This window comes from Varroa destructor, unplaced genomic scaffold, assembly GCF_002443255.2.
Source record: "Varroa destructor unplaced genomic scaffold, Vdes_3.0 BEIS01000004.1, whole genome shotgun sequence".
NCBI lineage: Eukaryota > Metazoa > Arthropoda > Arachnida > Mesostigmata > Varroidae > Varroa > Varroa destructor.
Window position 1 is genome coordinate 42,446,837 of NW_019211457.1, and position 23,175 is coordinate 42,470,011.

Here is a 23,175-nt window from a genome sequence, read left to right on the forward strand (position 1 = left end):
CTAAAATTATTGTTCTCATATGTCGTTCTCATATAAAGTAATGTTCACAGCTGTTTTATCGTAACTGTAATTTTCTTCTTATGACAACTTGTCGCATTCGAAATAAGATTTTAAAATTTCAAAATTGGAATAAAACAGTAACACGAGGTTTGAAAAATAAGCAAACGCTTTTGCAACATTGTCAAACGCGTAATCATAACATGTGTGTGTGCTTCAGAGTATACGCAAATCGAAAGAAGAAAGTAAGAACCTGTGCATACATAGTTGCATCTAGTTTATCGGAACTCCAACCCGCAGAAAATTAACTTTTCTCCACTTAATAACTTCAAGATGTTCATTCCTATAGAATGTCATACGTAGAGCGATTCATAGTACAGTGACGTTAACTTTACGTGACTAACATAGGTTCCACTGCTACCGTGCAACGAATACAGTCTATACAGAATACCACATTAGACGTAGCAAATTTAATCTGCTGCTTGATTTGTATACTATATCGAGTCGTTTAGCTTTGACTTTCCTATTGGCGGCATCTGTTTATAATATATATATTATGATAGAAAGTCTGAATTTCTTTGTGGTCATAGCTTTGCACCAACATACTAATCAAAAAAAGCAGGTCTCATGACCAAACTAAGCCAATTTCAGACCTAAACCACACCAGGCATCTGTGGATCATGTTTGGTAAATATTTAATTATAATTAACATCGAAAAAGTGAGTGCCTTGAGTGGATTGAATTTTTGCTAAAGGAATAGCAGACAGAGAAGATGACACTGAATTTTCAGTTTTGCTGAGTTTTTCAGGTAAATTAAAGCTCCGTTGTCCAGATTTCTTGAAAAACGGAAGTTTTAGTTATTTTAATAAGACATTGTTTGCAATCGAAATGATACGACTTTTATGATTAACTTATGTTTTAAAGTACAAGTACAAATTGCATCTGTTAATTATCTGTTAATTGTTATATGCTACAAGTAAAATTATGCTGTTTACGATACTAGTTTCAAGTGGAAAAAATGTCACTCTCGCATTCAGGTACTGCTCAGTTCGCTGAACAGCCATCACTTTGAGTCGCCTACCTGCAAATAGGGCTACTTTCGCTGAAAATCGCATATTAAACAAGGTTTGATTTACAAAGATCGATGGAGATTTGACAGAATTTTATCAAAATTAAGTAAGGAATAGGTGTTTTGACGATTTTCAATGAAGACGGTTGAATTGTTAATGCTTTGTTACGGCTGACTGTAGCATATTCTGCTTGTGATATTGTGGACGTAATCGATTCTCAGAGCTGTACTGGTTAGCAGCATTACTTGTTGAGCATGTAAAATTTTCTACTATTTTTCAACTAAGCAGGAAGGAACCCCTGAGTATACATATCTATGCATATCTCGTACTTTACGCAGCAGAACCGAAGCAACAGCGACGTTTTTTTAACCTTTATTACTCTTAGGTAGGTAGCTAGCTAGGTTCAACGACAACTAAGGCTCATTTAGAACGACAAGATTCTCCAGGACGGCAACTTGTTAAATAATCTTCAACAAAGCATTTTAATTAAACGCTGAATAGATAAACATTTTAGAGCAGTGCTCTTATTATAAACAACCTGGAGAAAATAGGTATATATTACAAGCGTATCTAGGCATGTACAATAGTCGAATCCAGTATGTACTATTTAGAACATCATAGAACGGGTAAAAAATAAACTTTCAGTATTTGATATGCACCATGGCAAAGAAAATATGACGCTTTGTGGCTGCTTTTAAATATAAAATTATGAATAGTTTTTTATTACCATCGTGCACTGTCAGCGATAAAAAAATCCGAAGACTTCGCCAAATATGACGAAACAGTACGTCGAGGATTTTTAATACATCGAAGATAAGATTAAAAGCTAAATAAAATACTGATAATCATCAACAGTACAAATTTACTGTTGGCGACAATATAACATCATCGTGTAGTCGTTACATGTGTAAGATATATTTTTCTTATTATAACTTTGTTATAACCTATTGATGTTCGAATTTAATATAATATTATTATTTAATATATTAATAGTAATAGTAAAATCACTTCTTATCTTTTAGCATATATATGTATATATACTTAAAACCCTTGTATGTCTTCTTTAATTCAGAGGGCATTCGAGTACTGATCTATTTGCATTAACCACACTACTGATATTCTTGCCAAATTTAAATTAGCATATCCTTTTTACTGCCCCATCCATCATACGAAGTTTTTTTGTTGAGGACAGGAGAACACGCAAGAAATGGTTACGTATCACCCGCTATATATACAATACCAATGTAAAATCCACCGCGACCAAAAGATAAAGTCCTGTGTCGCTGCCGTTGTATATATCACGCGTTGTCGTATCATCACTCGTATAGTGACAAAAAAAAAAGAATAGCCTTTTTCCGGTTGCAACTATAGCCCGGGCAATGTTGGCTTTTCAGAAGATTGTTTAAGCTGCTGTTGTCTGTTTTTAGGCGTTACCCTTGTTGGTGGTAATAAGGCTCCGTGATGTCTTTGGCTTACGGAAGAACCCCATGACCTAACTGACGACTAACTGAGAGACAGTTCGCTCAACTGATTGCTTACAAGTTAATTTTGTGGGGGAACGCCAGCCCATGCTTTGTGGCTTTCGACGTACCGAATAAATTTTGTCCAACACACGTCGTGTTCAAGGATCGATGCGTTGCCAATACAAATGAATAGGGCCTTAGCTCGCGTCAAGGCGACATTGAAACGTTTTGGATTTTTGAGGAAACCGAGTTTTCGTAACAAGTCCTGTTGCAACAGATCCTTGCAGTTGCGGACGGCTGATACGATGATTACCAAACGTTCCTGACCCTGAAACTCCTCGACAGTGCCGACCTACGAATAGGCAAAAAAGTTTATTAATAGTTTAATACATCAAAAGATGAGTACATATTATAACCAATTGGACGGTCTGGCGCTTATGGCCGAATTATAGGCCCTTCGGTCAGTGATGTTACCTAATATTAATAATACCTAATATATAAGAAAAACGCCGTCAAATAAGCATGCGACATTAAACTAGGTTTTTTTTTTGTTTAAAGTATAAAACTTATCTTCTTCGGCTAGTCTCAGACGATATTTACTCGTCACCGCGTAAAATTTACTGCGTTGACCGAGTAAAATTATAACTTAACTCAATCCCCTTAACTCCATGTCCCTTTGTTCTACATAACTGTTTTTTGGCCTCATTTGCATCTCTCGTTCCCTTAATAACAGAACACAAGTGGGAGATCAGAGCCTTGTTTTCACCGCTCTAGATAAATTCACCTGAGTCTGTATTGGATACCCTCATGTTCCTCAACTATTGCATTGAAAAATTTAGCCACCACGTGCCAGTATACATCTGGGCGTCTTCTGGTAGCGGAGATGAATGCACCTAGCCCTCGGCCTAAAACAGCTTACAGGATCGAAAAAATTTGTAGAAGATAAACCAACAAAAAACGTACCTTAATGTTTTCAAACTTTTTGAGAAGGAGAAGGTGACGAATGCGTTTCACCTGGGCCGCGTACGGAGTAATGACACCAATGTCAGACTCACGTACATCTTTCTTTGTGAGCACAGTATTTACATAATTTAACACAGTTTCTGCTTCTAGGAGATTGAAATACGAAGTTGAGTACCGATCACGCCGCTCTTCTGACACGCAGTTGTGGAAGATAAGAGGGACCTGTATGATAATGGAGACGTGTATTGGGTTAGAAAAGATAGAAAATATATAGCCGAAAACCTCATCCCCTTATCGTGCCTACCGATATTTCAAAATCGCGAAGTAAGTGTCTTTCACGAATCTCACAGGTGATACAAAAAATGAAAACCAATCTCCACCTTCAATTATTCCAGAGAATTGATTAGCAAAAAAGAATTTGTAGAAAATTTCAGTTTCTAAGATTGGGAAACAAATTCTACATTCTCCGCTTCGAATAGCTCATCGGTGTAAATAACTGAGTTTTTGGAAATTTGTGAAAATAATCGTACCTCTTTATTAATCAAATGCTCCCAGTGAATGAATTTATGCGATGTCATCTTATTCGCACACTCTTGTAGTTCATTGTCGTAGAAGAGCTCATTGGGAATTTTGAGAATGCTTTCATGTGAACGGTAATTTCGCCTAAGTTTCACGATGTAGTTCTCGTCGTACGGCTTTTGATATGGGTAATCCGGGTCGTTCATCAGACGCTCCATAAAGGAAATAGATAAATATTTGTCGGTCATAGAACTTGCGAGTACCGGACCTAATTGCTGGATATCACCAGCAAGAATTAGGTGGCAAGCCGGTTTCCATTGACATTCGTCGGTCCAAGTACCCAATGCGGTGTAGATGGGTATGAGCGCTTCGGGCTCCATGGCAAAACCGCACTCATCAATAAAGATGTGACTGAAGAACCGTTTTGGAAGCCGTTGGAAACGCCATGTCGTGGCTAGAGTAGCACTGATGACTCGATACTGTTGTAACGTCTCTTCAGCAGGAAAGTGTGCAATTCCGCTCACGTAATTGTGGCATCTTTTTGCTTGTATGTCTGATGAGATTTTATTCTGTTCGAAACTCGCTGAATATAAGCGATATATATGACCGGGATTGATATGCTTGAGTATCTTGTCACAGATGACATCGCAGGCGCTGTTTGACGAAGCACAAACAAGGATTCGTGTAGAAGCCTGATGCATTACAATTTGCATTATTGCTTCAACGATTGTCGAGGTCTTTCCTGTACCGGGCGGCCCAAATAGGATAAACGGTGCTGGACGATGTTCACCTTTGATGATAGACTTGATCGCTTTAAATTGTTCCGGGTTTTCTTTTATCTCTTTGTTGTATAAAGTCATTTCGTTTATAGCTCTGTCATTCATTAAGGGCGAATTTAGTTTCAAAAACTCACGCTTAGGAAAAAGACATGAAGCGCTTTTGGCGACCACCTTATCCTTAACTCCGGTAAGTGAATTGTGCATAATTGTGAACATATGTCTGCAGAGCTGAAACTCTAGTGAGTACTTGTGACTTGGTCGGAACACTTTATCAAACTTCGAATTAATACAAAATCGTGCCGTCGAATCCCCGATCGATGTGAACGCGCCCTGGTAAACGATTGTCGAATCTACCAACTCGCGTACGTTTACCTGAAACCCAACCCTGATAGGAGGACGTTTCTCGGACAAGCCTGGAAGATATACCTCATACTCTTTAGCCGTGTTGCGAAAGATCTTTATAGAAGCTAAATTTTGCGACATCAATTGAGCTTTTTTAGCCATTTCCTCAAGGTACAGCATAACTTGCAGCTTCGTAATATAACTTTCTTCATTCAAAGGCGCTTTGAGCAAATTTTTTATTTCAGTAAAGCAAGCCATAGCAAACTGATCCATCACTTGTGGTTCGCCGCGACGACGAAAATCATTCAGATATTTCTGAAGAAGCTGCCATTTTTTGGGTATTTCATATTCTTCGGCGATCGGCAGAGGTAGCTCGACAATACTCTTCGTTTTCATTACTGGCGACTTGTAAAGCTTTTCAGGTGTCTTAAAGCCCTTGATGTGGAATTCCGCTTCATAATCGTGATCGCCCATCATCGCTTTCGATGAAAAATCTTCACACGACGAAAAGAACGTAATCTCTCTGACAATATTAAAAAAAAAGCGTTGGCCATCGAAGCACATTTTCAGTCCAATGGGCACACTTATCTCAATCGGGATGTACGTCGTAAAATTGACCTGAATACGTACTGTTTGTCCAGGTGATATTCGGATACCTTCATCGTTATCAAGTGCCGGATGCCAAATTTCGACACCTTCGAGTCGTATAAGGGGATCGCATGATAAAATCCTAACTCCATAACTGACCGAGGCGACAAGGTGTACGACTAGGTGTCCGCTAACCCTGCCTGTATTTTTAGTCTCAAATCGTTCGGGATCTGCACTGATCGTTACTCCATATTTGTCCCTTCCTAGCTCATCACGCCGCTGGGCGTAGTTGATTTTCAGATACTGAAGATTATGGCTTCTGCACTGCTTGTGTGCTGTTTTTTCTTCAGCAGATCCAAACCCTTGCCAACAAAACTAGAAACAAACAACATCAGAACAATAGCGAAGGAAACTGAATTTATTGAAAAGACAATGAAAGCATTTTTCCTGTTTTGCTTGACCTTTGGATGCAGTTACGCAAGATTGTATAGTAGGGATCGTTTAGAGGCTACAAAAATTAGTCAAATCCGATACGGTTCCTACTGACCAATGTCCAAATTTTCTTTTTTGGTAAAGTAACCAGCTTATTCATCGACTTGTACAAGAATGGCGGAAATAATCATTATTTTGATCATTTCGATACGATGAACTAATCATAAGAAAGAATTAGGCTTTACATCCGAAAACACGTGCCTTTTGATGATAAATCCCCTTAAGTTTAAGATACTTGCAAATTGAACGTTTTTTTCTATTAGCTGCTCGCTGGAAAAAGTTGCTGCAATATTTCTCGTGGAAAACCACAAATAAATACGTACATTAAGCTAATGCAAAAAGCTTATGTGCATAACCGGTAAACTCATTAACCAACGCTTACGGTACAAAAATATTGATTTTGAGGCGGCTTCAAAAACGCTCGAATCTCAGCTTTGTATCTTTCAGAAGGACTCAATGGTTGCTGATTATTGCCATAGCGATTTAGTCCACCGGCAATAACTCCATTACTACCTGAACGAACATCTTTGTGATTTATGTTTGTAAGGGACTGGCCTCCACTAAATATATTAGTAGCACTGCCCTTAGCATTCCTGTTGTTAATTGTATTTGACATGGTAAAACAGTTGAGATCGGTACGGGTGGGGGCCGCGCTAGGGACGGGGAATTCCGGAAAACAAGTAGTTATTCAGTATTCTGAAATCTGAATACACAGGCACATGAAACAACCGAAAAGGCCCAAATTAGGAAATTGCAGGTTATACATTAGATAAATACTAAAAATGACCAAACATGATGTTATGTCGAATGTGGCGCGACTGTAGTAGAAGAATTGCGTTGATGTCCAACAACGTATGCTGAGGTCAGGATAGTTTATCAGTTTCTTAACCTAAATATTTAGGAAGATCAACATTTTAGACGACGTCAAAATCAAAGATGTACAGGCTGAAGTATAAGTGCCTACCGACTTGTAAATGTATATCTTCAAAAATATAAATACACAAGGATTTCGCCATAAGCCTTAAAAATAATCGAACTTCATAGCAAACAACATCATCAACACCTGGATTCAGAATACATGGCCACATACGTAAGTCTTCTATGCAGACACTGGGGTGGCATAACAGAAACCTGTTGTTACGTCTAATTGGCTGAATGTTATGTACAATGTAGTCAGGCGTTCCCCAACTGAATCGCGTAATATAGAGCACATCATACCATAGGACTCTGTGCTACAAATCTTAAATCGACAGCACCTAGCAAACTATAAATAATCAGAACTTCATTCTACTTCAAAATTCTTCAGACTATCATGATTCGTATTACATAGCCGCTAACTGACTGCCTAGCGTACCTTACAGCACCGTAGCTTAGCAATGTATTATGTGTTGTTTCCGACCTATGTAGAAGAGCATTCCTATATCGTAGGTTTATCTACGTCAACAAACACTAACCTTAATAAGGAACGGCCAAGTAATCTTCCCGTTCGGGGTTGCTCGACACTAATTATGATACATGGTAAAAACAACACACATAAGAGCTTAATACCGCAAGCTCCGAGGGCGCTCGTTGCCTAGTTAGTGTTGCGATCTCAATACTTTTCGTTGAACATACGTACACACGCCGAGCATAATCGAACGAAGTTCTACATAGGCGAGCGACAAACAGAAAGTGGTCGTTGGACCCTGTGCAGATGCCACACCGGAGCTCTTTGGCTTGTGGCAGAAAGTAAACGTCCAGGGCCAGCTTCAAACCATTTTTTTTATCAACTCTTTTAGCAAACTTAGCTGTAAATAAAGCGCCGCTTATTTATCGAAATCATTACTATTGTTGCTGCTGTTCTATTCACGTTTGTTTTAAGTTGAATAGACTTTTCTACCAGGCCTTTCGGGCCTTGCGCTCTGTAAATAGAAAATGTTCACTCCTGAAATCGATTATTACTGCACTACATATTTAAGTAAACAAACAAATTAACTGAAATCAAAAATATTCCCTAAAGTTTTTGAAATCCAATTTATGATAAAATCGCTGAACAGATACACAAAAGGTCTTCTGTACTGTGTATCCGTGTGTGTGTGTGTGTGTATTTACAGTTTAAACCCGTTCATCTTAGCTTAGCTTAAACTGAGATTCAATCTGGATAAATCTTCAGAATAAATAAAGTGCGTCTAATTTATTCTGCGCTCCCAGCAGCGCATTCAGAAACAAATAACACACACATACAAATAAGAAGATATACACTCAAAACACACTGCCACCTGCATGTTAACGTTGCAATCTTGCTCAACTAATAACCATTGTGCTGCATAGAACGTGTCGCTAACAACTCAATTGATGCCTTAAGCACACGCCAGTCAAATAAACGCATTTACACAAAAACAACCAAATAGGTGCCGTATCCAAAATAACCCATACTACGAACAGTTTCTTCTTGAATGTTCCTCACTAAGGCCGTATAACGAATTACTGTGAACTAGCCGCATCTGTGCAATTTAAACATAAATGCAGGTAAGTTATGTAATATACAGGTTCCGATTGTCATCTATCCGGATGAAAACCTAATAAACCAATATATCTTAAGTGATAGGAATAAATGTATGCTACTAAAAAGAGTAGACGTTATTCAATAGAAAAAAGTGTGCTCAAAGCATGAGAAATGACATGAGCCTACAACGAACTTAGTACAAATGCTACAAGTTACAACGGAGTAGCTGCTAGTTGTGAAGACTAACAGGTTTAGAGAACCTGGAGCCACAATCAACTTGATCGATGTCCCGCAAAAGCTTCAACTTTACAGTACATCTACGTGTGATATGACACTCACAGTGACTCCGAGTAACCCGATTCTACATCGTTTCATCTACGGAAGGGTGTGGATATAGCACTTGATGCATTCGACGGTTTAAAGCCGACAGAAGCAATCCTGTTGCATCCACCGTACACCGCCCGTTGCAAAACGTTGCTCTTCACTGCTAAGATTTTTAAAAACTAATTAATACCGAATTCATTTCAATAGATTGTCACAAAGTAAGTAAAGCAGTCTTCCCAGGTTTTTGTGCTTCTTACTTCCGAGTCAACCTTCAAGAGGACAGATACGTCCACAGGATAAATACTGCCTTGCGTCGCAATCTCAAGCAGTAATAACTTGTAGTCGACGTCAGAATAAATTACTACCTTATCTCGACTGAAACACTATCAGCTTGCCCATGACACCAAATAATTATTATTTATGTGCATAAGCAGTTGAAGCTTGCTAACTCCAATTTTCCGTTATAAACCGATAGATGTTCATCAGACGTTTATCTTCAGTGACAAGTATCTATCTGAAATGCAAAGGGTCTTTTTGCCAATATATATTTTTAGTGTTTTCAAGTGCCTGAATGCTAGCTGACTAAGGTCAATAAGTGAGTTCAATGACGCCCTGATTGTACCCAAGACGGCAGATCATTAATAAATGCACAGTATTCAGGCACATATTAACAGAAATTCAGTATTACGGATTACGTCATTCGAATTTGAGGGCTAGAGTTTGCAAGCAATTTTGCTTTCGGTGCGCGCCGCTTCTAGTCCGAGTACGACGTCATTGTTGCAACGCACGCGTTCTTGAATACTAACACAGCCTAACATGTCAATAAATTTAAATAGCCCACAGAATATGTTACTGTCTGCTTTAGAGTGTAATTCAGATATAGGCTAAAAAATAGATTCACTTTATATATGCTAGAGCTGAAGTTGACTTCAAGCACGCGCCGATTCGATATTCTTTGAACAGTATGCGTGTGCATGCACGTATACGCAGGGTTGGCAAAATATTATATAGAAATTTACGAATCGCCAAAGAAGGATGCCATTAACCCAAGACTTAGAGAAAGATAGAATCAGAGGTATAACAAATACACAGTTCAGGATTATTAATTACAAAGCATCTAAGGATCGTCTGATGCCGACCTAAATATAGGAATATCGCAGTCATGCTTAGGCATACCTGCAACTTGCAGATCTTTCATCGAACTCACATGAAGAACGGTCAGATTATTTAAAGCATACCTACCTCATTGTTTGTAAGAGTATGAAATCGTCACAGACGGTGTCGTTGACATGGACGCAGCAATGACATCTGAGTACGCTTCCTAATTAATGAATCAGCAGCTCGGTTGAGGACTGGCATTACTAGGGATTCGAAAAGGTCCATTTGAATAATATATAGACCCATATGGAGATTCGTCATTATCAAATAGCTGGCTTAATTATACGATACAATAAAACTCAAATAAAAAATTCAAGAAGAAGGAAATAAATTAACATTTCTCAGAGAGCTTACTAACCTTGTGAAAAGTAAAATGATTAGGAAATCAGCGATGGATACTTAAAGTTGTTTTTACTAGAGATAATTTGCTCCCTTGGGGGCCCACGGGAAACAAAAGTCGGTTCAAAAAAGCCCCTAAGTGTTTAGAGAATCGCTATCATCTATCTGAATTTAAAGGTGGAACTCTACCACTACCATTTATCCTTAGCCTTGCATACTGAAGGAACTTCTTCAGAGTCACAAAATAAAGCGATCATTCATAGAAAATTTGTAATTTAGACTTTAACTGATTTCTCGGAGGAGTTGTCACTCATCGTTGTCAAAGACCTGGCCAAGGTCTCTGCGTATAGATACCGGTTCTACCATACTACATAGCTGGTTTTACAGTTTGGAAGATTTTCTGATCCTATGTGTCTGTAACCGACCATGACCAGTATTCGGCGCCTCGCAACACGCGAAGCGTACAATGCCATTATTTAAATGGACATCAACGGCAGCAGTCTCTGCGTAAAGTATAATTTCAACAGTTAATTAGCATTACTTGCACACTAGGAAGTATTTCATAATGAAACAATTAATTACACTTTCATATGCAAACACGTGACTATACTCACGAACTGACACTGCATTAGTTGTAGGATTAAAGTAGGTAAACGTTAACAAAAACTTTTGTATAATTGCTTTTATGCTCCATGCTATGATACATACTTAGATTAAAACCCAAAGAATTGTTTTTGACTGCACTATATGCATTTAATTAGACATTACAGATCACATTTACGTACATCTGGCAGTGTTTTTTGGTCAACCCTGACAGATGACAAGGATGTAACACCATAACTTTCTTTGCGAGAACTGAGGCAACAGCGCCCCCTAGATATTAAATACAATCTCACTATTCGCTAATACGTACAGCTTATATCAAACAGCAAACGGTGCGAGAGCTACACAAGCGCAAATTGAACAAATCGAAGCTAGCTCATAGTTCGTGCTATCAGCCAGCAGTTGAATTGGTTAGAGTGTAACAACGGAACCAACTTAAGAAATAATGCATTGTCATTCAGTTAATCTACCATGAGGCAGCAAAAACATGTCGTTTGCTAATACATAGTACTTACACCTCACTCAAAAGAACGCTAACATCGTATTTTGTTTGAAAATAGAATGGTGAAGGGTGAAAGAACGTCCGCATCTTAGGCGGAGCTAAAAAAATTTCTCAAGTTTACCCTAATCATATCCTATGCTAACATGTAAAAGGAGCCTCAAGTAATGTAAATGTCTCAGATATTTCAATAATGTCCTCTGACGTACTTACTCAACATTTATAGTAGGGTACTGACACTTCTAGCGGAACAACACTAAACTTATTTAATTTAGTCGCACCTGCATAAGCAAGCCCCCACACACGCAAGGCAAGCACCTTATATATCTGGCGAAGGTCAATTGCGACGACTCAGCTTAACTACACTTCCTTAGAGATCTCTAAAAGCCTGTAATCCCGCTAAAAGTACGCATTGCAGTGACGTACATCGCAAGCAAGATTCAAGCGATCTAAGCACCAAATATGTACTGCGTACAGTGTGTTTACCTACACGACGCGAGCTACGTGAGGGAATTCTGACGAGAGCTATCATTCAAAAGTGATGCTAATGTAACAGTATAGAATATTCATGCTTTGCATGCTCAGTGACTGCTTATTTACAAGATGGCTATAGAAAGACCAGTGTGATTTATCCGTTCACATCCACCCTTTCTCATAAAGATTTAGGGTCGCTTTCCCGCCACTGGTTCGAATAGCCTTTTATCGGCCGCTTAAAATGGCCTATGTAAATAGCAAAAGTTGCAGATAGCCAACGCGCAAGGCCTTGGTGGGATTTTTGGTGCTGGTCAGGAGTGGTCGTACAAATAAAACTTAGTGTGTTATCACTGGCCTGTGGCTGTTTCATAGCAAGCAAGTAATGGAATAGCAGAGAGTGGTGTACATTGAAATGTTATGTAGACCAAGATATTATACGGGAGACATAGTTCTGGCTACGGAGGATTGCATTATAACCGATGAAAAAAACGAATTGACGTAGTTTTGCCCGTTTTCTAACGGCAAGCCGCAAACGATTAGTAGCCTGATCTACCGCAACGCGTAACAACATAGCTGCTTTTACTGCATTTAATTGACACAACGATTTTAGATCATGCGTAACCATTAATCAATTCTAGGTAACTTCCCCCACTGCGTCGCGTTTGATCGTATAATATATATATATATATATATATATTTAAAGCCTTAGCCTCTCTATAAAACATATCGATGGCCAATAATGGCGACGATATTAGTCATATCTTAAGTTTGATAATTTATGCTTTAGTATACTCGGAATACGTCTTGGACAGTAGGCTATGCGAATCTATTTTAAGTTCTTACAACACGTCAAGGTCATTTCGGTGTAATACTTACTTGCTCGCTGACTCGAAACGGAAAATGCGTTATTTGAATGGACTCATACCTATGAGTCAAAAGGCAACAGTAAGTGTATATATATATCTAGATCGCTTTCAGATAGTCAGCGGGTAGAGTGTAAAATTATTTATTTATGAAACAGTTTTATACCCTCATAGAGCAACTGCACATTTCAGCACACTTCAGCAAAAAAAATTTATTCCAGATTTTTTTTATTTGAGCACGGAAACTTCTTTTCTTGCTACAGAACAATATCACCTTATACCGAAGTTTATTAGCTGGCTAGCTAGAACAGCTCGACAATCATGACTGTTAATTCCGGGATATATGTAAGCTCTTGAGGACTCTCTCGTTACGGCTAATTTTGCTACAAGCTCACAACTGAGATATACGTATACATATCCACAACAGCCACAGCAGGCTGTCACTGCCGATATTGACGAAGCTTACCTGTTGGCAAAAACAACACAGACTATTGACATCCGTCTTGGCACGACGTTACTGTCACACAAAGTGAATTGACTCGAATGCAATTTGCAAAATGAATCAGTCGACGACAGCAAAAGCGCTTGAGATAAGGCTCCAGTTCATTTGACAGCGACAGCATAGCAGTTACGATATATATAAAAAATCGTAACACAGTTTTGCAGTTTGGATGAAACGGACCGCGGCTGCTCCCTACCAGCTAATGAATGAACATTGTAAGCAATTTGTTTTGCTGGTGTCAATGCTGAATAGCCAAACCAAATGCAAAGTACTAGGTATGATATTACTCTCATATAATATCACAGGTCGATCGATCGAATCCAAGCTTCGAATATATGGGCCTACAGTTTCGTGTGTCTGAACCGAATGAACCGTAAAGAAGGTGATACCTTTCATGTTAAAAACGAACTTTCCAAATAAGGCATTATGTAATAATACTAGCATTACATTACTCACATTGCCTCTCTATCTCGCCTTCAACGCATGGTACCACGTAAGCGGCTCTTGTTGGAACTGTTGCAGACAGAAATCGCAAGAGCCGATGGTTAATCGGCGAGCCAGAATACGGTAAGACATATTCGTCTAATATCTTTGGTGCGACGCGATCTTAAATCCCCAGTATGTACAGGCACACAATCAAGAGAGAATGCAGGACAAGAGATGAACTTTTCACAGCTGTTGATGGTCATATGGCGTCATTTGGCGGGGATGTGTATTGTTATTGTTGTTGTATGTATGCGAAGCCTACTTCCGGGCGCACCTTAGGGCCTAAACCTATACGACAGTACGCAATGTTCTCTGTACGCCTAGGATTATCATACCGAAATATCGGTGTAATAATGGCTTGTTATGCACTTAGAACGCATACGACTACAGTAGCTGAAGAAGCAAGAAATTCACATGTTCGTTAAGACCTAAACGCAGACGGCTGCACTTCCGAGTAACGTTGGGTCTGACCTTTTCCTACGGTTGTTCGAGAACAACAGAGGGAGCGCTAAGTGAATATAGAAAGCACGTTTCTCGTTTCAATTGGCTCTTCTCGTTGGCCCTGTGTATGGGTTCTGGATTATCCACGTATTCCGGGGGCCAAACTGTCGTGCAAACGAATCCTTTGACTTTTGCGTGATTGATTTTATGATTTTGTACCCACACCGGAGCATATTCGTAAAGCTACAACTTATCTCCACAATTGTTGCTAAGGTGACTTATGCACTAAGGATAACAACTATATTTTCGTTTGAGCGCATTGATTCGAAACCCTTATCTCGTTCTGATGAGATGTGACTTTAATGGTGTCTTATAATACGCTACGCCGTGGCTGGTGCTATTGCTTTTTCAACTGTAAAGTGAAGCAAAAAAGTGTTGAAATCTACAAACACATGACGCTATCAACGCAACTCGTAATGTAATAATCATAAATCATAAATCAAATCCTAGTAAATATCGTCGTTTGGTCGCAAACTACCCCACTGACATATAACACATTTCCCTTAACTCATTTCAGTAGTCTAACTGGCACAGGTTTTGTATGTTATGTTATGGTTTGTTGTATTAATCGCAAACATCAGTCGTTTAATACCTAGATATGTAGAAATATTTGTAGCTATTATTGTAGATGGAAATGTTTATAGCAGATCACTTTAAATTCATATAAGGTTTGCAATAAGCGTCGTGGACAAAAAATCAGGTGTCGTTTCGTATAAACTTATATGATTCTTTTTCTAGTAGCAGAGTATAATCATCAAACTTTTTTTTCCATTAATACTAATAAATGTAATAGTTTGAAGCCGAGCTAATGCATACTGGTCAAGTCTACATCAACGCACTTGGATAAAATTTTACCAAATAATCTTAGTCACTACTGACACCGAGTTTTCGCCTAATTTTAAAAAAGTTATAATGCAACGAGATGCAGTTCGTTGTATTCTTTCAAAACGTTAAGGTTTCAGTACTTTGAACTGTAAACACATTAAATAAGTCGATTTAGTAGATACTATGCTGCATATCTTTGCGTTTCTCATGTTTACAGCGTCTTTTCTTGTTGCTCCATTTGCAGGACGGAGACAAATCGTAATTCAGACAAGATGACCACGGTGAGGCCGTTTCGCTGCCGAGACCTACTCACCTATAACAACGTTAATTTAGATGTTCTGACGGAAACCTATGGCGTATCATTTTATTTGACCTATCTTGCTAGATGGCCGGAATACTTCCAGGCGCTTGAGAGTGTCAATGGCGATCTAATGGGCTATATTATGGGCAAAGCGGAAGGCTTCGTGAATAACTGGCATGGACACGTAACAGCGTTGAGTGGTAAATGCTAAGCGTTTGGAGAAATTTAGTTTTTATTACTGCTAGATTAGAACTATAAAAAACGTGTTTATTGTTAATGTAGCTCCAACTTGAAACGCTTCAGGTTTGTGGGCGAAAACAATGTACTATCCAGAAGATTCAAATGGTATCATTTACGAGCTTGTTCAATCATATCAGGCCAGAGAATGCTTTGCATATATCAACGAGATGACCTAATGAGCAATTCCTTTAGCACCTATTGCGTTTCAAAACTCAGTTTGGTTTTCTGTCTAATGATTTCTATTGCGATTATTCAAATCGATTTGCCCATATGCTTTCTATTATATAGACGATGTTTATTATATTTACAAGGTGTTATATTCGTCGTCGGCTGTTCTTGCAGTGGCTCCTGAGTATCGCCGTCTGGGGTTGGCGAATAAGCTAATGGACATCCTTGAAGAGATTTCCGAGCACAAGGAATGCTACTTTGTCGACCTGTTCGTACGACAATCGAATACGATCGCCATTGACATGTATAAACGACTTGGTTATATTATCTATCGAAGAGTAATAGGGTACTATTCTTCATCCGGTTCAAATCCAGACGAAGACGGTTTTGACATGCGGAAAGCGCTCAGTAAGGACGTGAATCGGCAATCAGTAATTCCGCTCACGAAACCGGTGCGCCCAGAAGATCTTGAATAATAAAGACAACAATTTGACGATGTGGAAAAGCCAAAGTAATTAGGATAGGTTTAAAACAACAACAAAATGGACTTGCGGCAATGACAAGCGGCTCTCTTCGAGTCATTTTCTGCCTAAACTGTATCGGGTTAGTATTGGGACTATATCAATGAGGCGCGTAAAATTTCTTTGTCTCTGCGATCCCTGCGGATGCCTTTTCAAAAAGTAACTAAGAGCGTCCTACTACAAGGAAAACGAAATTTATTCCTGCTGGTGGGTGTACATACGCAGTAAAATGGATCAAGTTTTTGCTGTTATATATGTTATTTACACCAATAAAGGGTCGGTATGATTCAAGTTGTCACCACGCTCCTCGTATATGCTATCTCAGTTTACTTGTTACTAAAGTAATTCTGTTCATAAAAAATTTCCGTAGTATAGAATTGTTGCGTACGTCAAGTTGATTTGGATTCGGGCGCAGCGGTTCAAGGCAAAATGGGAAATAAAGAGCACAAAGCAACGAAAGAATAAACAATTAACGCTGATGAACATCATCCGGTTCCACTGCTATCGACGATATTTCCAAACAACTCCGACCTTGTTATATTACAGAACAGATGATTCTCATAAAATCGTTTGTTCATAGAATGTTAATACCCCTGGAATTTTATGGGTAGTACTTTCTAACAAGTAAACACCAATTAAATCATATTTTACGTCTTTGTGATGTTCTTTTTTTTCTTTAGAAAATCGTCTTTTATTTTATTTTTTCGATGAAAACTCCTGGTGGTAAAATTTTCTATGCTTAGTCACGGTGATCATCCAACGTTTTCATATCATTCATCAATTACGTCATAGTGATCATCCAACGTTTTCATATCATTCATCAATTACGTCATTATTATTGCTATCAATAATAAAACCATAGCAAGACGTGATGCTCATTTTATACTAAAAATATTCTTATGGAGCACATTACTGTCCTTTGCACATACATTACATGACATTTTATCCACGGCGGTGCCAGTTACACGTAACGTGAAATTAGTTAAGCCAATAATTTTATTCTGTTGCGCCACATACCGACCTAGCTGCTGCCAACGAGGTCTGCGAAATTCTTATGCTTCGTTGAAAATCGTGATTTTCTTAAAAATACAATTTTGAATTATTCAAAAGTATTTGTTCTTCTGTGGTTCACCGATGCGTACTCAAGACGCAAAGGATTATACACTTCTGCTTGAATTTCGCTTGAATTGCTGTCTCCGAAAAATATATTCTATAGGAATAACCATAACGATTAAAACAAACTATTACAGATTATTAGGCACCTGTACAATGACGTAAAGAGGGTTTTGTAATGTAACTATATCCTGGATGAACCTTGGACCTTTGAAGTGTTTCTTAGAGTGGTCACATAGTTATAGACAGTTCCTATCAAATTGTATACTGTCTGTTGCCTTATTCACAGGTACATCTGACAGCCTCTCAGTGGCTACACAGCCCAGAAATAACCCTTTTGAGTCTCTTGTCAAGCATCCTACTTGTTGCGCGCATGGAATTTCTTTAGCGGGTCGTTGGCGTGGTCAAGCAGAAGTTGGCAAGGCTCGAACGTCTTTGGATGCACCTTCTCCTGGAATTGTCTCATCCAGTTGACGATTTTGTCAGCGCCGTATGTGTCGATAAACTGGAATGGTCCTCCACGGTTGGGCGGGAAACCCAGACCAAATACTGCGCCAATGTCACCTTCGACAGGGTTGGCCAAAATGCCTTCTTGCAGACACATGACGGCCTCGTTCATAAAGCGAGTAGCCAGACGAAACTGCACTTGCTCCGTGGTGTTCTCCATGCTTTTTGGCTTCGCGTATTTGCGCTGGATGGTCTCAACCCCGGGGTTGACCGCGCGATCTTTCCTGCCAGGCGTATAGATATAGCAGCCTTTGCCTGATTTGCGACCGAGGAAGTTCTGGTTTACCATCTCTTTCATAACTGCCGGATTTGCTCCGCCCGTAAGGCGGTCACCAAATACTCCTCCTAGGTATTCGGCGATGTGGGCTCCCACATCAATACCCACCTACGAATAAATTAGAAAGCAAATAAAGGTGTCTCCGTACCTTAAACTACTTCACACATATATTTTTGTCAGAAAGAAGCCTTTATATATATATATATAAGCCTTTTCTTTCTGCATAAAAATGTGCAGAGATGATAAATAAAAAAAAAAAAGAAAAAAAGTATCTGGTTATCACATTGATATTATAATATACCTCATCGAGTAGGGTGGCCGCGCCTACGGGGAATCCGAACGCCTTGCAGAGTTTGTCAAGCTCCTTAACTTGGCAGCCTTCCATGAGGAGAACCATAGCCTCTGACATCATCGGTGCGAGAATGCGTGTTGTGTAAAAACCAGGGCCGTCCTTAACAACGATGACGACCTTGCCTTGACGCAGCCCAACGTCGACGGCGGTAGCAGCCGTATCCTTCGACGTTTTATCTGTGGTTATAACTTCCAGTAGCTGCATCTTTTCTACTGGCGAGAAATAATGCATGCCAATGATCTTCTCAGGACGCTTTGACACCTCAGCGATTTTGGCGATGGGTAGAGCCGACGTATTTGACGCAAACACACAGTGCTCAGGAATGACGGCTTCGACCTCTTTCACAACCTTGTGCTTGACCTGAAATAACAAATTTAGGCAATGGATTTTTGCGTTATATCGCAAAAACTGCAATCTCATAACGTTACTTTTTTCTGTTTCGGTAGATTTTGAAAGGTCTTTTGGTATAAAAGAAATAGTTGCCAGTTTGAAAAATGGAAACCTTATGGAGCCAAAAACGCAGTCTTCCTGAAATACCAAGCACTCCTAAAAATATCAAAATCACGCTATTGGTAAGGTAAGACACTTGATTAACTATGGTAGTATACATATGTATTAAGTATCCATGGCATCAGGAAAATAAAGAAAATCAACTTCATCAGAGCAGTAGATACCTACGTGAATGTCTTCGAAAACAGCTTCAATGATCATATCGGCATCTCTCAGCCAAGAATAGTCAAGCGTAGGCAAAAGAGTGGACATGAGCCTATCCTTTTGAAAAGCGTCGATCTTTTTTTTTTTCAGGTCCTTATTTAGGTTGCCATCAATCTGGTTTTGACCACGGACCAGCCCTTTAGAGAAAGCATCTTTCATTACAACTCTGTTGAAGTCCTTAAGCGAGACCTGGCAGATCCCAGCTCCCATAAGACCAGCACCCAGAACCGCTATGTTCCTGCGGAAAGAAATCATATTTTTTGCCGTAAGTTTTATATACCGTGTTCGCGGATGTTCACAACCTACATATTTAGGCATGTGGGTTTCTACAATGTTTATTTAGGTTTAAAAAATTGTAAACTGGAGAACATGCACTTACTCCGTTCGGCGTTCGGGCTTTCCAAAGGCATTCTTCTTGCAGTGTACCTGTCCGTGATAAAGTCCCATAAGACCCTTGCTTTCTTTTGTCATGCAGAGTTCGGCGAAGTTTTGTGCCTCAATTTCAAACCCTTCCGCTTTACTTTTTTCCAGACCGGCACGGACTGCATCAAGAATTTTCAAAGGAGCAGGATACAATCCGTTGGTAAGTTTCATGACCTGACCTCGTGCCTTGTCGAAGATCATGTCACGAACATACTTGATTTGCAGAGAATATCCAAGAATTCGTTCGGTCAGTGGGCGCGCTCGATTAATCTTGAGTTCACCCGTTGCAAGGTCCCGGGCGGCCTGACATGCCACTTCTTCAAGGTATTCAAGCGTCCGCTCATCTGCCGATTTAAGTCCTGGTCCGAGTGGCTTGACAATAGCGTCGATCAGACCCACCTTCTTCGCTTTCTTGGCGTGGAGACTCTTTCCAGTCAGCATCATGTCGAGTGCTGTCGGGAGCTGAATTAGCTTAGGCAAGCGCTGAGTTCCACCGCCCCCAGGAAGCACGCCGAGCATAACCTCGGGCAACCCCAAAGTAGTTTTTGGCTCTTCTACAGCGATACGATAACGACAAGCGAGCGCAGTCTCTAGGCCGCCACCCAAGCACGAACCCATGATAGCTGCCACTATCGGTTTTGGGAAGTCCTCGATCGCCTGAAGTACCTTGTGCCCATCTTTAACAAGGTTCTTGGCCTCATCTACACTTCGGCACTGTTCCAACATCCTGAAATGGATAAAATAATTAATTTGAATAAAACGTTTTGTCTGAACCTCTTTCTCAATACAATCAACGGAATCGAAGTCCCGAAGTTTCAGCTGCTTTAGTAGCTAGTACTATAACAGATATGAACGCATTGCTTTTTAGTTAACCTCCAGCATAATTTAACTCTGCACCCTTTATACGTAAATAACCTCCAAAATGGCAGTATTTACCCGTCATCGATCTGCAAAGTAAATTCGATAAGGACGTTTCATAGTTAAACGAGCTCAAAATCAATAGGTACGCCACGGGCATCATGTTTACTTTGTATATGATCTAGCGCTTAGCTACAGGATAAAATTGATTTTAGAGCTGCGTTTAGCAACTTCTCACGCGGAATTTGTTAGCCATTTTAAAATCTTTCGGAAACAACCTAATGGTAATTTTCATTCGTTACAGTAAACTTATTAACGAAGACTTACGTTATATCGGCGCCAGCGATGAAACAACCTTTCTTACCGCTGATTAGAACAACCGAAGATACGTTAGGGTTCGTGTGAATATTGTTCATCGTTTCGGTAACTTCGGTCATGAGCTCCTTTGACAGAACATTAACACGCTGACCTGGTGTGTCGATCTTGACCACGGCAACGCCATTCTTTACCTCCGTTGTGAGGTGTTTGTTCAGACCTAAAGAACAAAGTTGAAACCCCGGCACGTTCATAAATTACGGACAATAAAGGGGCCACTAAAAATGAAGTTTGTTGTCGTTGTTGTTAATTTTGTTTGTCAATTAAGTGTTTAATTTTCAATGACGAAATAAAATTCACCGGCCGAAAAAGCGATCGGTAAGTGGGCCGATAGAGCTGACAACCTAAGGTTTTGTGTGTTCACTTGGTTGAACATGTATGTTTGTATTCCGCGTCAATGCAATGCATGTCGCAAACAACGAATTATTTAACGGTTAAGTACTGACCATACTGATACACAAATTAGGAGATACAGGAGATGAGTTCTGTGAAAGAGCTAGAATGTGGTAGAATTTTAAGAATGTGGTGACGTAACCTGTAACTCACATGTGGAGCATTTGGGCACGAATAATGTGAGAAGAAACGCGGCACGAAATAATGTGATAAAGTATGATAAACATGCGTTGGTTAGCCACAATAAATTGTAACAAAGTTAATTTTAAGTTTATTACTAAATATTCATTGAAATATGTAAATACGAAATGCGTCAATAAGGTGAAATTCTGAATAACATGTAATTTATATAATTAATGCTAGGTATAGCATATTAAATTCGATTTTTAGGCCAGTGACAGAAAAGTGATATAAACGAGTTTTTATGGGTGTGTAGGCTTCAGAACTGCCTTTTAGGGAGTATCATTTTCTATCGAACAGTATATGAGCGATGAATTCAGTTTGTTAAAATGTAGGTGCAGCATACAAAACCTGCATTTCCTTAGACTCATTCATAAGCAAAACATGTCCTGCTTGTACCACATATTCGTACTCACCTCTAGAAATGTGAAACTCTCGAGCGAGAGCTTGCGCGATCCGACACGGGACCCCGCTGAACAACATGCGAGACATCCTGCTGAAAATTGTAATTAAAAAATTAGCATAGAGAAAGCGAAAACCACGTATACACAACTAATAAACAAAAAAAAAGTATTTTCGGTTAGCTTATCATTTGCACATTATAAAAAATATATGGTATATGAGATAAAAGCTAAGTGAGCACTCAGAAGGTCAAGGAGCACATACATCGTACCGCTCAACATACTTGTTTGCCAGTACTCGTTAGTATGTACCAGAATAGACAAATAAGACACGTTGAAAAAAATCGAGCGATAACTGGTAAAATCAGGTATAAGGTTACAGAAGAAACTAAAAGAATCGTTGCCTCATCGAATTAACGTTCAAACTTTTAAGCTTGAGGGGGCCACAAACGGGCCGCATTTGCATATTGTACCGCCTAAGTAGCCAGTCTGATTTCATTTAAGCTCGCGCTTTTAACCGCATGGCTCAATTTCATGGCCTGGTTTATCCGGAAACTGGATGCTTACAACAATTTAGCAGGTGAGACTTCGCTACTTCAAACGTCGAGCTTTCAAATCAAGTGGCTGCCAACACACGGGGTCATTGGATACCGTCACCAAGTTATCAGCGTGGTGTTCACGGGGGTCAACAGCTAACTTCAAACTGAGATTTCACCCGTAGGGTCTTCAACCTACCCCATGGGTTGAAGAAAGCGGAAAAATGAACTTGTGAAGCCTCTGTCAACGCACTGAGACCTGTAAAAAGTGACTTCAGCAGGTAACACCACCCCTGCCTTCTGCCGCCGAGACCTTCGGCGAATACTCTAATGGGGCGATCGGAAAACTCGACCAACAGGCAGCAGTGACTTGAGCATTTTCCAAATGTTTTTGTAAAGTAATCTAGGTAGATTTCGACGATCATACTTTTCTGTCCTAAACATGACCAAGCTTTACAAATTCAGCTATAAAAAACAACAAGCTAGAAAAAAAAATGTATATACATACCGAGTTTCGTGACCTGTTAATAATTTATATAACAAA

The 23,175-nt window shown here is 39.5% G+C and overlaps 3 protein-coding genes across 13 annotated transcripts; 1 reads left to right on the forward strand and 2 right to left on the reverse strand.

Moving 5' to 3' along the window:
- Positions 1 to 1,756: 1,756 nt before the first annotated feature.
- Positions 1,757 to 14,148, reverse strand: LOC111250074 (putative RNA helicase mov-10-B.1). Of its 7 annotated transcripts, none has more exons than XM_086987843.1 (5): positions 13,917 to 14,148; positions 6,596 to 6,916; positions 4,024 to 6,096; positions 3,494 to 3,715; positions 1,757 to 2,882 (listed from the first exon to the last, which is right to left on the reverse strand). In XM_086987843.1, the coding sequence occupies exons 2-5, from the start codon at positions 6,827 to 6,829 to the stop codon at positions 2,610 to 2,612; spliced, it is 2,802 nt and encodes a 933-aa protein (XP_086843969.1). In that variant the 5' UTR covers positions 6,830 to 6,916; positions 13,917 to 14,148; the 3' UTR covers positions 1,757 to 2,609. The 7 variants fall into 7 exon arrangements, with proteins under 7 accessions (XP_086843969.1, XP_086843970.1, XP_022660451.1 ...); XM_086987844.1 differs by lacking the exon at positions 13,917 to 14,148 and adding an exon at positions 11,903 to 12,079; XM_022804716.2 differs by lacking the exon at positions 13,917 to 14,148 and adding an exon at positions 11,835 to 12,079.
- Positions 14,149 to 14,303: 155 nt separating this feature from the next.
- Naa20A (N-alpha-acetyltransferase 20 A) lies at positions 14,304 to 16,800 on the forward strand. Of its 2 annotated transcripts, none has more exons than XM_022804753.2 (3): positions 14,304 to 14,865; positions 15,517 to 15,773; positions 16,156 to 16,800. In XM_022804753.2, exons 1-3 carry the CDS (start codon positions 14,750 to 14,752, stop codon positions 16,455 to 16,457), a joined length of 675 nt encoding a protein of 224 aa, XP_022660488.1. In that variant the 5' UTR covers positions 14,304 to 14,749; the 3' UTR covers positions 16,458 to 16,800. The 2 variants fall into 2 exon arrangements, with proteins under 2 accessions (XP_022660488.1, XP_022660489.1); XM_022804754.2 differs by having other exon boundaries at positions 14,304 to 14,660.
- A 342-nt stretch (positions 16,801 to 17,142) lies between these two features.
- Mtpalpha (monolysocardiolipin acyltransferase Mtpalpha) lies at positions 17,143 to 22,980 on the reverse strand. Of its 4 annotated transcripts, none has more exons than XM_022804723.2 (7): positions 22,831 to 22,980; positions 22,111 to 22,190; positions 21,074 to 21,281; positions 19,845 to 20,615; positions 19,430 to 19,703; positions 18,701 to 19,111; positions 17,143 to 18,507 (listed from the first exon to the last, which is right to left on the reverse strand). In XM_022804723.2, exons 1-7 carry the CDS (start codon positions 22,833 to 22,835, stop codon positions 17,974 to 17,976), a joined length of 2,283 nt encoding a protein of 760 aa, XP_022660458.1. In that variant the 5' UTR covers positions 22,836 to 22,980; the 3' UTR covers positions 17,143 to 17,973. The 4 variants fall into 4 exon arrangements, with proteins under 4 accessions (XP_022660458.1, XP_022660461.1, XP_022660460.1 ...); XM_022804726.2 differs by having other exon boundaries at positions 22,111 to 22,187; positions 22,663 to 22,974; XM_022804725.2 differs by having other exon boundaries at positions 22,663 to 22,973.
- Between the last annotated feature and the right edge of the window lie 195 nt (positions 22,981 to 23,175).

What these genes read in the sequence shown, in the direction of transcription:
- Mtpalpha (XM_022804723.2), bottom strand. An exon ending in AGAGTTTCACATTTCTAGAG is followed by an intron (nt 21,282 to 22,110) that starts GTGAGTACGAAT and finishes TTTGTTCTTTAG; the next exon opens with GTCTGAACAAACACCTCACA. An exon ending in CGGCCACCCTACTCGATGAG is followed by an intron (nt 18,508 to 18,700) that starts GTATATTATAAT and finishes ATTTATTCGTAG; the next exon opens with GTGGGTATTGATGTGGGAGC.
- Naa20A (XM_022804753.2), top strand. Translation starts at nt 14,750, where the DNA reads ATGGTGTCTTATAATACGCTACGCCGTGGCTGGTGCTATTGCTTTTTC. An exon ending in CTATCAACGCAACTCGTAAT is followed by an intron (nt 14,866 to 15,516) that starts GTAATAATCATA and finishes CTCCATTTGCAG; the next exon opens with GACGGAGACAAATCGTAATT. An exon ending in ACACGTAACAGCGTTGAGTG is followed by an intron (nt 15,774 to 16,155) that starts GTAAATGCTAAG and finishes CTGTTCTTGCAG; the next exon opens with TGGCTCCTGAGTATCGCCGT.
- LOC111250074 (XM_086987843.1), bottom strand. Translation starts at nt 6,829, where the DNA reads ATGTCAAATACAATTAACAACAGGAATGCTAAGGGCAGTGCTACTAAT. An exon ending in AGCATTTGATTAATAAAGAG is followed by an intron (nt 3,716 to 4,023) that starts GTACGATTATTT and finishes ATTATCATACAG; the next exon opens with GTCCCTCTTATCTTCCACAA. An exon ending in AAAAGTTTGAAAACATTAAG is followed by an intron (nt 2,883 to 3,493) that starts GTACGTTTTTTG and finishes GCCTATTCGTAG; the next exon opens with GTCGGCACTGTCGAGGAGTT.